The sequence below is a fragment of the Lutra lutra genome, chromosome 13 (genome assembly GCF_902655055.1).
Source record: "Lutra lutra chromosome 13, mLutLut1.2, whole genome shotgun sequence".
NCBI classification, from domain to species: domain Eukaryota; kingdom Metazoa; phylum Chordata; class Mammalia; order Carnivora; family Mustelidae; genus Lutra; species Lutra lutra.
In genome coordinates this window covers 45,740,225-45,754,227 of record NC_062290.1, presented here as the reverse complement: position 1 = coordinate 45,754,227, position 14,003 = coordinate 45,740,225, and the positions used below count along the sequence as shown (strand labels likewise).

The following is a 14,003-nucleotide window of genomic DNA, read 5'->3' as shown; positions in this document are numbered from 1 at the left end:
GACTGACTGAATGTATGAATGAATGCCTTAAAAGGTAGCTGTTTGGAAGGAAGGAGGTCTCTGGTAGAAACAGTATTTCTCAGTTGCACTGATTACACATTTAGAGTAGTTTTTGTGGTCAGTCTCCTGTAAAGAGGAAAATAAAATGGCTTAATACAAAGAGAAAACCCTACGAATTAGGGAAAATCGTTAAGGCCCATTGGTCATGTTTTTGAAAAATAAATATTCTAGGGAATTACAAGATGCTTATGTTCATTGTTCTTAAATTGTATATATAGTCACAGGTTACAGGGAAGTGTAAGGGAAAGTAACCCCTAACACTACTACCCAAGACCAACACTTAACTTTTGTATGGTTGCTTTCAAGTATTTCACATTTTCTTCCTGAATATTCAGTTTTGTCCTTTTGGAGGGCTTTTTTTTTCCATTTTAAAGCTGTTTCTGCCTGGCACAATGTAGGCATCTGTTAGCTAATTAGTAAATCAACTATTTTTCTAAGTTTCTTTGTAGCTCTCATAATTAACAGCTTATCACTTGAACGTATTTCACTGCCGCTTTCCTAACGGCACACGGGAGAAGAATGAGGCACAAACAAGTCAGCTGTAAGAGAGAGGGAGCCGGGGATGACAGCTGGAAGGACTGTCGCCCAGAATAACTCCTCAGTCCCGTGTTTATTAGATACAAGATAGCAAAGGAGAAGAAAAGAAGGTTATAGAATAGTCACACGTCCAGTACCTAGTACATCTCCTGGGTAAACAAGGAGGAACGTGAGTCATATGCTGGTCACAAGTTTTAGAGATAAATGAAGTAAACAAGAGGAGTACGGTGTGTCTGGTCTGGCAGCAGGGTTCTGTAGTTGTGCAAACGCACTTAAAGGGATTACCTTAGCAGGAGGCTCTCAGAGGGTCAGGAGATGATGGAAAAGGGAAGTGGGCAGATTTCACCCAGAGTAGGCCGGTCTTCCCAGCTGCTCAGCTTCAAGGACAGGTATCATCCCCTCCACCAGAGGCCTGCTGCTGGTACAAGTTTTTCTCAAGGTCATCTTTAAGCATGCTTGCATGACCAGTACAACTCCTCATTAGTTAAAGTTATAGTTTAAGCAGTATATTATTCTGAGGGACAGCTACATTTCACCCTGTTGCTTTTCAGTTTAGCCACAATTTTTTTTATTTTTTCCAATTTTCAGCAATTGTGGGTACTTTGATGAAAATCTTCATGCAGAAAACTTCCTCTTATAATTATTTTTATTAGAATAAATTCCTCCAATAAATATTAATTAAATGAGCATTTTAATGGCTATTGATGTATACTTTTCCAAAAAGAGTTTATATCAACTGATGAACTTGTAAGCAATATATTGAGCATAAAAGATATTTCATAGTCTTGTTGGCTTTTGCTTTTGCTTATATTAATACATACTCATCGTAAAAGATTTAGAAAATATAAAAGAAACATATAAAACAAATAAAAATCAATGATAATACACCACTCTGTTTTAGAGATATATAGTTTATAATATTGAAATAAAATTGCTTTTTTTATGTTCATCCTTCATTTCAACTATAGAATTTCATCATGAGTATTTGCCTATATCATTATAAGCTTATGATTTTTAACGGCTATATGACACTACTTCGACTTAAGAGTTTGTTACTTAACTAGTTTTTTTGAATTAGAGATTAAAGTATCCCCAATTTCTCACTACTCAAAGTAATACAGAAAAAATGATCTTTTTTTAAAAGATTTTATTTATTTACTCATGAGAGACTGAGAAAGAGAGGCAGAGAGAGAAGCTGGCTTGCCACTGAGCAGGGAGCCTGATGTAGGACTTGATCCCAGGAGCCCAGAATCATGACCTGAGCCGAAGGCAGATGCTTAACCATCTGAACCACCCAAGCGCCCTGAAATGATCATTTTTCTGAATAAAACTACATTTGCAAGTTTTATAAATATGTATATTTCAAATATATATTATTTATTTATGTATTTAGGAGCAAGAGAGAGAGAGTGAGAATGGGCAGGGGAGGAACAGAGGAAGAGGGGGAGGAAGAGAGAGGGAATCCCAAGCAGGCTCCATACACAGAGCAGAGCTAGACCTGGGGCTCCATCTCACAACCCTGAGATCACGACCCCAGCCAAAATTAAGAGATGCTTATTCAGGGCGCCTGGGTGGCTCAGTGGGTTAAGCCGCTGCCTTCGGCTCAGGTCATGATCTCAGGGTCCTGGGATCGAGTCCCGCATTGGGCTCTTTGCTCGGCAGGGAGCCTGCTTCCCTCTCTCTCTCTCTCTCTGCCTGTCTCTCCATCTACTTGTGATCTCTCTCTGTCAAATAAATAAATAAAATCTTTAAAAAAAAAAAAAGAGAGATGCTTATTCACCTGAGCCACCCAGGTACCCCAACATTCTTGCTCCCTGACAATAGAACTGGTAGATCAAAAGGCATGAAAAAATGTAATTTTTCCTACAGAGGGTTTTTACCTATTTGTGGTGCCATCCAGCACAACTTCACTTTACTTGGATACGTACATGCACACATGCATGTCTGGCTTAATAAGAGTACAATGGTTTTGGTCTTTTCTTCCTAAGAATGGGCAGTATGGAACAAGAGCTCCCCAGGACAAGTCCCTAGTGGAGGTTTTTACGTTTGTACCATCTCCTCGCAAACACTTCACCCCAACACACACACACACACACACACACACACCACTCCCTCTTTTCCTAACTTTCCATTACTGACAGCAGGATGCCAGGGCTTCCCCCCCATCCCACCCCCACCCCCCGCTGAGAGCTGGAACTGCACCTTGTGCCCAGAGCTGGCCTGTGGAACCCCTCCCCTCCTGACCTGGTGCAGGAAGTCTGCGCCTCCCAACCGGGCTCTAGTGAGCAAAACACCTGTACTGATTGCCATGAGGCAGTTGCATCAATCACTTCAGCTTGGCCCAGGTTAAATATGAACCCAGACGGGGCCTCTATGTGCCAGGCCCTCAAGGGCTCTGCCTTCACCTACTCCCTCCAACCGAGGAGTCCAGATATGTAAACTCACTACCCCTTTCACCTCATTATTTCTCTCAAGCTATTTGCTTTTTCTCTCAAGAACTTGAGCTTCAAAAGAGCACCTCTTCTTTCATTTCTCTGAGGTCAGACCAAGACCAAATCTCCCTTAGCCAAAGGCTAAGACCTTGCAGAAGCTTCATCCAGCTTGGTGGCTGTGTCCATGTTTCCCCAGCCAACGTTCCATCATTAGGCTCAATGGATAGCACTGCGTCTCACCCAGCCGCCTGGAGATGCACAGGTCACATGGGTCATGTGTTATCGGCCATTTTCTTCTCACTCAGAGTCCTAACTCACTCCCAGGGTGCACCTGACAGTTGGCTTTTCTGATGTCTTCCAGAATCGCCACTCTAGATAGAAAACAAAAGATGTTACCAGATTTTTAGAAGTCAAATACAAAAGGACAGAGCAGGTATAAAAATACGTAATAACGTTTTTTTAAAAACCACATCACAAATGTAAGATACTATCTTCCTCAAATTTTTCAGAATGACAAATTTTTAGTCAAAACGTTGTCCCAGGGGCGCCTGGGTGGCTCAGTGGGTTAAGCCGCTGCCTTCGGCTCAGGTCATGATCCCAGGTCCTGGGTTCGAGCCCCACATAGGGCTTTCTGCTCAGCAGGGAGCCTGCTTCCTCCTCTCTCTCTGCCTGCCTCTCTGCCTACTTGTGATATCTCTCTGTCAAATAAATAAATAAAAATCTTTAAAAAAAAAAAAAAAAGGTTGTCCCATCTTTTCCGAAATAAATCTCAGTCAGCTAAATCATGTATCATTTGTTTTCACTGGCTGGTAGATTGTTAATTAAGTCATTGCTATTCCTTGTCTCCATCCCTAAATATAATGTTGCCATTTTCACCACTGGTTTCTATGCCTTTTCTCCATTTGTCTGCTCCTTCTCCTGTCCTGTACAAATCTTCCAGTTCACCTTTTTAGGGTAAGAAAGAAACACAATTATTTCAAATCACACTCAGAAATCAGCTGTGGTGGTCATACTAGTCTTTTGGAGTACGAGTGTGGCTCAGTCGGAGAAGCGTCTCACTCTTGGTTTTGGCTCAGGTCATGACCTCAGGGTCTTGGGATCAAGCGTATGCTGAGCTCGGAACTTGAGTCCCTTTCCCTCTCTCTCCCCTACTGCCCCTTCCCCCACTTGTGCTCACTGTCTCTCTTTCTCTAAAAATAAGTAAGTAGAGGCACCTGAGTGGTACAGTGAATTAAACGTGGGACTCTTGATTTCGACTCAAGTCATGATCTCAGAGTCCTGAGACTGAGCCCCGTGGCAGGCTCCACACTCAGTGTGTGGTCTGCTTAAGACTCTCTCTCCCTCTCCCTCTGCCCCAACCCCCACTTGCTCTCTCTCTCTTAAATAAATCAAACTTTAAATAAATAAATAAAATTTTTTTAATTTTAAAATAAATAAATAAATAAAATCACCTGCAGTGGTCACAGCTTTGCTCTTACTCAACCCTAGAATGAATCCTCTCTTCTCCCTAATTCAGTAGGGAAATAAATAAAGGTTTTTGAAGGTCACCTGACTTCCTTATGTGATTTCCTGGGCCAGCCTCACACCAGTCATAGTGAACCTAACCAGACACCCTCCTCAGATTACAGATTCCAAGAAGCTGATGCTACGCCGTATGGCTTCTTCAACATGTCTGACCGCTCCCCCATCTATCCCTCACAGGCTCCCGCTGCCCTGGCTCCTGTACACCATCATTCACAGGTTCCAACCAGTGGCTGTCAGCAGCAATGGCCTCTTCTGTGCCATCGTCCTCCTCTTCATCATGCTGCTCTTCGTCATCCTCTCCATTGCTCTCTGCAAATGGCGGATGAACAAAGTGCTGGGCTTCATCATGTTCGGCCTCTACTTTGTGTTCCTGGTGATCAGCGTCCTCCTAGAAGACAGAATTCTTGTATGCCCTGTCTCCATTTAGTAGGAAAAGCCATATCTTGAACTAACAGCATGGATGGTCCCTCCCCGCCCTGGGTTCTAGGCCCCTTGACCTCTCCAGAGGAGGCAGCTGGCACACACAGCCATGGGCATTACAGAGCGTCCCTCCTTGGTGGATTTGAGGATGGATGGATTCACGCTGGGCCCACTCATTTCACAAGCTGCTGCCAACCTTGCCTACTGAAACAGCTCCACACAAGAGACCATGCAAGAACCGTCCATTTGGGGCTTCTCTCCATTTCACCACTGACAGGTACTCCTCGCTGGTCGGAGGTACATTCTTTGTAACGATGCAAACAATGACAGAGGTTCTTTCTCTATATACGTACAAAATATACAAATTTTAAATAGATGCACATGAACATACCCCTGCCTGTTCCTGTATTATACCTCTCCTTTCATACCTATAGAGTAATACGTACCTGTATACAAAGAAAAAGAAAAATTTTATATATATATATATAAAATCATCACATATATATATATAAATACAAATGCATCTTTTCAGGGATAGCTCTAGTATATTTATAGCACCTATTTGAAGAGGGGCATCAACCTTCAGTCAGAGCTTTACCTCTTAAGTGCAAGAGGTAAACTAACAGAATCATTGCTGTGACCTTCAGCCTACCTTGGACTTATTGGGATCCTGTCTGGTAAGGCGGATATTTGAGAGAAATCTGTTGCAGGAGGGAGGGCTTGGTGGAGAGGGTCTGTAGGGACCCTGAGATGAGACCTCCAAAATATTCCCACCAGCCAAACAGTGAAGACTATCTGCCCACCCCTGCTGGGGTACACTGATCAAAACCCGTGGGTTTACTTGGGACAGACAGATGTAAAACCCAGACTGAGTGGATATTGCTTTGGGGTGGGGAGAGGCAGGTGAGAGGTGACCAGGGTTAGGAGTTTTTGAAAATTTTTTAATATATTGCCCTAGCATGCAAGTAGAAAATATAACTGCAAACCAAATTAGTGTTCTTCTAGGACAATGAGACTATATAAACTGAACCTATATTGTTCTAATGCATGTCTCATTATCATCCAAAAAGGGGGGCGGGGGGGCAAGTCTAGCTTTGTCATTTAGGCGTATTTTGATGCTAAGGGCTCACATATAATCCAAATGCCTGCCCAGAGAGCCTGCCATATGTAATAAGAAATATCATCGAGTAGAGGGGCTCAGTGAAACTTGCCACCTAATGGGAATATAAGGGCGTACACAGTTCTTTAAAGCATCTTCCAATGTGGTTCATAAAGGGCTTCAGTATCTAAAGAAATCATTATTCCACCAATAGAACTAAACTGATTCTGATCAATATTGCTTGGATTAAGGTAGCTTAGAGATGTTTGGAAAGGAATTTGCACACTCAGCACACTCAGGAAGGTTTCTGAGTCCTCCGCCTAATGGTGTCAGGACCAGGATTTGGTTAAGGCACATGCAAAATCTGTGTCTCTCCTTCCACAGGGACCCCATATGGGACTCTTTCAAGCGTAGAGTCCACTGAAGACTTCTTCACGCTTCTTCCTCAACCCAGTCACTCCAGGGTTTTGATCTCTTGATTTTGCTCAGCATTCCTGTGACATTTTCATTTCATTCATACCCCCCCCCCAATTCTGTTTAATATCTTGTATGATTTCTCAGGTCTGTGTCCATAGAAAATAAAAAACATCACGGGAGGGGAGGAGGAGGCGAAGTCAATTGATGAAAAATTCGTGTTTCTCATTCCCCCAAGTCATGCTTTCCTTTCAATCAGCTGAAAAAGTAAACAGAGGATGGCCCATTATTCGGCACCCATCTTCCAACCTAGGCGGCCCACGCCCCATACGGGCAACTCTACGGCATGTGTTCTTGTCTCCAGTCTATTGTATCCCTGATGACGCTGTGATTCTGTTGTGGGCATGGACCTCCTCACATGGGGAGAGAGGAGGCGCAACTCACAGAGAGCGAGGGAGGGACACCAGACAGCCCCAAGTCAAGCTCAGTATTCCTTCCACAAGACCCCAGCTCCCTCCAGGGCGTTAACAGGCAGCGCAGGTCCGCTCCTCCCCCGCCAGCAGAAAGCGCTTCCGGGCACCGAGGACCTCTGGGAAAATAAAGATGGCCGCCACAGCGGAGGCGAGCCCACCCCCCGCCCCACCCCCGCTTTGCAAAGTCAGTGGTCAGTTGAGTGAGAAAAGCCCGCATCTTCATCAAGGGCAGGGTGTTTTATTGAGGCAAGAATTTGTGCTGCTTCCTTAGAGGGAAAGAGAATGAATAAGTGAACTTTTTGTCAAATCCTGCGGTGGTTCCCCCACCCCACCCCCGCGCTTTACTTGAAGGGGAGCAAACTGGGTTACTGTGTGAGTATGTATTATAGGCTGGTCTGTTACCTGAGGGAAGGTGTGGATAGGTGACGTTACCTCAGCTGCAGACCAACTGCATGAAACCCAAAAGGATGAGGGAGGCCCACCGCAGCCGGGTTCTTTTCCAGCACCTGCTGACGCTTCCCCGCCCCCGCACTCCTTCCCAGCCATTCCCAGCTCACAGTGGAGACCCACCCAAGAGGCCACAGAGCATTTCACTTGCCTCCGAAGCTCCACGTCCCAGGAAATGCTGTGGCTGTTAAAAGTCGCCCTTGAGAAGACAGGATTTATGAGCCTATTCTGGCCTCTGTGAGGAGCACTGAGCACGATATACAACAGCTGTGTCCCCTGCCTGCCTGGTAGGCAGTCCCCTTCCCTGGCCACTGCTGTCCTCAGGATGGGTCTATGAGGTCATGTGTTGGACTACGCTAAGTCCAGAGAGCGGTGTGTAGAATGCAACAGTGGATCTTGAAAAGCCTTCAAATCTCTAACATAATTCTAAGAAAGAACTTTCCTGAGCAGGTCATCTCTAGCACTTTCCCTGCATGCCTGTATATATACATGTATAAATATATCCTTATACCAGATCTGTACGTACACACGCTACATCATCACCCTCTGACCTGTCACCTTCAGGATTCAAAAGCAGGGCACATCAAGTTTGTCGTGACGAAGGAAGAGGAAAGTCACACACACCACCAAAGTAAGGGAACATCTCTTTCTGATCTCTTAAGGTTTGTTCTGGGCGTGTGTTCACACTAAGCTACATAGTATGGCCTCACTCCTTATACTTCCCCACTCGAAGAGTAGAGTTATGGAAATGGCCAGCTGTAGCCTCAGTGCTGACATACAGGCAGAGACTACACAACTACTACGCAACAGAAAAGCCTAGACTGCAGAGGTTCTTCTCTTTCTTGTAGCAGGGTGTATAAATATCAAAAATTCTTGAACCACCTTCTTGCTTCTCAACCTAAAACAAGCAAGCCTTGCCCAGATGGTTTCAGTCAGCCCCAGCAAACCAAGCAGGTCTTGCTTGCTGACCCCTCCCCTGTGGCCATCCATAGGCAGCCCCCACACAGGAGAGCAAGCTGGCTCAAACCGAGAATGCCCAAGTAGAACATCCTAAATTGCATCTGGAAATGCTCGTGCTGGGTCCCGCTGCCTTTTGAACCTGACTAGATCCTGAAGCACTGAAGCTGGTGGTGAGATGGTATCGTGCAGTCTTCCAGGACCTACGCTGAGCCCAGATCGGGAAGCCACAGAACACGTGCACAGACCAAGGCGTAGGGCTGTTGGTCAATTTGGCAGATGAGGCAGAATATCCTAAAGCCTGGCCCAGAAGATTATATAAAGAGGCAGGCACTGATTCATAGTCAGGGAATATGTTTTGTAAGGCTTCTAACAGGTGCCCCCTGACAGGGGCCATTATAATTTATGTTCTAGGAAAGGCATGAATCAGGTGCTTTGCAGTTCTTTTAGCAAAACACAGCTGCCTCACTGATGAGACATTTGATAATATTAATGTACATCCCTTCCTGGGCAGGGAGAAAGTTGGCAGACTCCCCACCAACGCTCACAGCTCTTAAATCCCAAACAGGGAGATGGGCGATGAGCCATAAAGGGAAGCGCCCCACCCCCACCCCCAGTCCACCTTAACAGAAAGCTGACCAAGCAAATCACAGCAGCTAGAGTTGCCGGCCAGAGACACAGCTGGAGAAAAGGGGACTTCCGCTCCCCGCTCAGCTGAGATTGCTGGGTTGGAATATGGGATAGGAGTCTGATGACCTATCTGAATACAAGCATTTCCAGAAACTTCAGTATGCTTTCTTCCCTGCACTTGCCAATGCACATACACACAATGACAAGGATGCCATGCTTCCTTGCACCCGGACAGATTGTTACTCTAGTAATTAAGTGCCCATATTAGAAGTGACAGGTCTATTCCAGAAGAAATACAGGGAAACTATCCTCAGGGTGATTTCTGGGGAAATCAGCTATCTCCTGAAGGCTTGATGTAGAAGCTAATGTTCATTCTGGCTAAGCCAGATCTCACATAAGCGTGTGGCTTAATGTTTTTAAAAAGACACATCCTCAACTCCTCAACTTCCCTCAGCAACATTGTCTTCAATTAGTAAGTAAGGGCTTTGCCATTAAAAGAGAATTATTGGGGTTGGGGGGAGGAGGAATGAAGCATAAGGAAAAGAAAGGAAAAAATTATTTACTTTTACCACAATTCCCAAGAAAACAAGTGTCACACTGATATATATCCCCTGCATAGTTTAAAATAATTACAAATTTCAGGCTTTTTCAACCAATTATATGAACCTGCATAAAGTCCCAGATGAAAATATCTTCCCTTCTCTAGAAGGCCTTGGGACGGAAAGGTTATGTGCCCCTACCCCACTATTTCCACTTAGCTTCTTGCCTCTCTTTGTGTATCTTTGTTGATTTCACAGCTTTGCATTCTTTGAACTATGTAACAAACAAGAAAAGCAATAAAGGACACTTCTCACCACTCTATTACTTACCATTACAACATTGCAATGTTTTGCTTTTAAGGGTTTTGGTTTTTGTTTGGGTTTTTGTTGTTGTTGTTGTTCCTCCCGCCCTTCACTGGGAGCTTTGAAACTCCTCGGGCTATGGCATGTGATTGCCAGGAGAATTCAGGCATCTGTAGAAAGCAGAGGTGCCCTGTGTTTGGTATGGAAATAACACATCTTCCCACCTAGACGCCCCCACCCCCCCAGGGGACCGGCCTTGCTCAGAACCACCTGAATTCTACAGTCGTCTTTCATCTGCCTGGTGAAAGTGTCCTTTAAAAACAGCAAGAGAGCGCTAAAAATGATAGTGAATCCACAAGTCACCCAGTTTTTATAGAGACAAAAATGACCCTATAATTACGGCTGGGGAGACACCTCTGTTCAAATTAGTATACAAGGGAAACTGCATAAACACCAAATTAAGCCAGAGCACTTTCACTAAATGAATGATTGACAGACTGGAAAACCTTAAAGAATTAAAAAAAGAGAGAGAGAGAGAACGACCTAAGTCTGGAAGAGTGCCATGGAATCTGCACTGAGTTTGCCAAAGGTTTAATTCTGTTAAGACAGTTCGTCCAGCCTATCACACTCATCAGAAGGATAATTCTTTCACCAGAGAGGGGTCCTGGCTTAGGTGTTCCTGGGAGAACCAGGTTTCCTCAGCTATTAACAATAACAGCTCGCAAGTTAACCCTAGCCCAACAAGTTGATGACTCTACCTATGTCTTTTTGGGGGGGCAGAAAAGAACTGTACTCCTTTACCTTGTACCCCTGACAGAGTTGGGAGCCACCGCTCTGTGACCCTTTATCTGTTTTCATCAGAGGTATCTTTAGAGTTTTATTTCAGAGCCCTTTTTTCCTAATCCTCTTAATTTGTATCGTTCTTCTCTACTCAGCCTTTTTAAATGCTGTAGGGTCTGCCTGAATCATAGAGCCTTATGACTAATCGTGATACGGGTCGGTTCTGGACAGGGCTGACTTACCACCGCAAACCCAATGCTTTGCTCCCTTTTTCTGCATCCCTCTGTTGCTCTTACTTTTAGGAAGTCACACTTCATTGCTAATTCACATTCATCTTCTGTTCCCTATCACTTCAGTACCTCCTCTCCAACATGCTGAGCTGAAGCCAGTGCGTTTCTCAGCCGGTCCTGATGCATTTCTCAGCCCGTCCAGATGCATTTGGCTAGCCATTGTTCCTACTATGGGCCACTCCCTTCCCGGCCTTTCTGAGTCTCAGTCTGTTTATTTCTAACATCACTTCCGGTTTTCAAGTCCAGAGTGGAGTCAGCGCTCACTCCCCTTCAAGGTTCTCACCACCAGTCCCGGGTTTGTTTGCACTTGGCAAGACCAGTGAGCCTTTTCTGCACCTCCTCATTAATGTGACTATTCAAAAGTGTTGGGCTCCTGCAATTCCGTGTAATTGGTGATTTCTTAGGGGGGAAAAAAAAACCCTCCTGATTGCTACTACAATGGGAACAGAATTCACGACCATAAAAGAGTAGAGTCACAGAAATACCTTCCGAGCACCTGTAGGCCTTGATACAACAGCCTTAACAGGCATTTAGCCAGGGGAGAAAAATATGAACACGGGATGTGGCATGATCATGAGGCCCGGGAAGGGAGGTTAAGATCATGAGCTTCATTTTTAAGGTCGTAATTCCACACTTGCATGATTCCACACTCACAAGGAATTTAGAATGGGGGAAACACTGCTGGAAATCATTCAGATGCCCTACCTGCTTGGATTTACCTAAAGAAATTCATATTTCACTTCAGTAGGAAATAGCAGAAATGGTTGGACCTCTCCTTATCTCCCAGTATTGCCGTGCATTTCCTTCCCCGTGTGCTAGGTTGGGTAGGAATTGGTTGTAGATTGGGTCCTGGCCCAGGAAACTGGGCTACCGTTCCCCAAAGAGATGAGAATTTGCTCCTGTGTTCTCACATACTGGGTTGCATATTCCTTTATGATGGGTCCATAAGTAGCGAAGGCCTTGGGACTGACAGTTGTTAAAACAGCTCACAGAAAGAGAATACCAGTGATCATGTCACACACACACACACACACACACACACAGGAATGAGTTAAGTCTTGAATCCCTGAATTAAATAATTTTAAGGATCAAATTACCTGCATGCAGTAAGGATAGATAATTCCTTGCCATTTAATTAAATGAATTTCCAATTCTTCTCATCAGGATTAAACTGAAGGACGATGGATGCCTTTTGGGTTTTTAATTTTTTAATATTGCACTTTATAGTACTTCATAAGAGACAATTGTCTTAATTAAAGCCATAAAATACCAATAATACATATATTCGGGGTTTCTGAATATAGTCAGTCAATAAGCAGTCATGAGTCATTCCTGTTTTGTATTGTTTGTTGTAAATTGGAGTTTATCTGTTCTATTTTTTATTGCATACAATTACCGTTCTAGACAATCCTAACCTACTGATAAATTTTGGATGTGTACTTCAATAAAACTCTGAAAATGAAAGAAATTGTTCATTTCACAAAGGCATTCTTCATCTTCAAAGTAGCTTGTGACATAGTTTCTTTAAATAGCAAGTTCTGATACTATATTGAAAATATTTCTCTTTCTAAATTATAGATTTATTATTTTTCAGGAATCCATTTGTTATGTAAAGCAAGGTTCACCCATACAGAGAGTGAAATGGATAAGTAGGCAAATATATACTTGGGAAATTTAAGGTTTCTTTGAGTTTTTATGTAAATGTAGGATGGGCCTAAGAAGTTCCCTTATAAAAATGGCAAATACAGATATACAATTTGTCGATAGTTTCCTATGCCGACATTATAAACCTTCCTTGGGAGGACACAGAAAATAACAGACTTCATAATGCACTGCGTTTCTGCTAAAATACACAAGTTCTGACCAGTATGGTAGGCTACTTACCTATACACACAGAGGTCCCCACAACTAAAAACTTTAATATTTCACTTGATCACAACTTCCTGTGTAATTTGAGGGAAAGCTAAAAGAATGACCAGAAAGCATTTACTAGCCTAGAAATATTCACCACAACTGAGTGCCTAAAAATTAATATAAACATGTACATTAAATTGAACGACCCCATCAATTTGATGCTTAAATATCTCTTTGCCCTAAGATAGAGGGTCTAGACCAATAGCCAGTGATGTTCTTGTTGGGGACTGTTTTGTGGTCTGAAGACTTTCTCCAAAGGACAGAGACTCTCCATCCGGAAAAGGGAGTCTCTATTAACATACAGCCCTGTTGGGCACTGCATGCAAAGTCCGTATTTGTGCCCTGCAGTCTATCCCAGGAGAAATGGCTGGACCTCTATTTGTCACCCAGTATTGTGGTGCATTTCCTTCCTCGAGTGTGAAGAAGCTCCAGAAGAAGAGCTTCTATCTCCAAGCAATCTGCAGTCTCAAAGAGCCATTGCAAATTGGAACAGCAAAGCTCCTTCCTGGATTAATGCAGTTGCTGCTAGCCCTAGAGGAAAGATAAATTATACTTTTGTTCTTTGCATATTGGTAAAACAGACAGAATGTGATCGACACCGACCCGAATGTAGCCATTTGCCCTAGAGCACATAAACCCTTTTTTGGACAGGTTACATTAAAAATCTCAGAATGCCATTTTTGTAAAGGATCTTTTTAGGGATCAATGTCATCCCTAGCTTCCTCTGTTTGCCTCCTTTTTAAAGAAGCATTTTAACCCCTATCTTTACCCCCAACAAGAATCCAAATGATGCACTTCCAGATTATTTTTGTCATTTTCTGTGTGTTTTGTTTATTACGCGCAGTTTTCACTGGATGACAGCTGTATGGAGGTTTTGCGTCAGTTTATTCTCTGTGAATATGTCTGTACATAGAAAGCTCTATTTATTTGTACATAGGCTGTTTGCAGTAATATGTTTCTGTCACATGAACTTCACTTGATAAAGGGCGTTTGTTTCTTCACTGTGTTCCTGTTACACTTTCCACACCTTTGTGCTTCTACTACTGGGTAATCAACTCATAGAATATCACTTTATGTAACTAAATCTCCTCGGTGTGAAAATTATAGTAATAAAATTATTGACTCTAAAAAAAAAGTTGTTTTTTGAATAATCCTTGACTTCAGCTAATCAGGACCCTCAGGTG

The 14,003-nt window shown here is 43.5% G+C and overlaps 1 protein-coding gene across 2 annotated transcripts in view; it reads left to right on the top strand.

Annotated features, from left to right (window-relative positions):
• The window catches only part of SLC24A2 (solute carrier family 24 member 2), a 248,857-nt gene extending 238,506 nt beyond the window's left edge, over nucleotides 1-10,351 (top strand). For both annotated transcript variants that reach the window (XM_047700922.1, XM_047700921.1), the window contains one exon: nucleotides 4,731-10,351. In XM_047700922.1, the coding sequence (XP_047556878.1) occupies nucleotides 4,731-4,980 (250 nt within the window). In that variant the 3' untranslated portion in view covers nucleotides 4,981-10,351. The remainder of the gene's footprint in view (nucleotides 1-4,730) is intronic.
• Nucleotides 10,352-14,003: the final 3,652 nt, after the last annotated feature.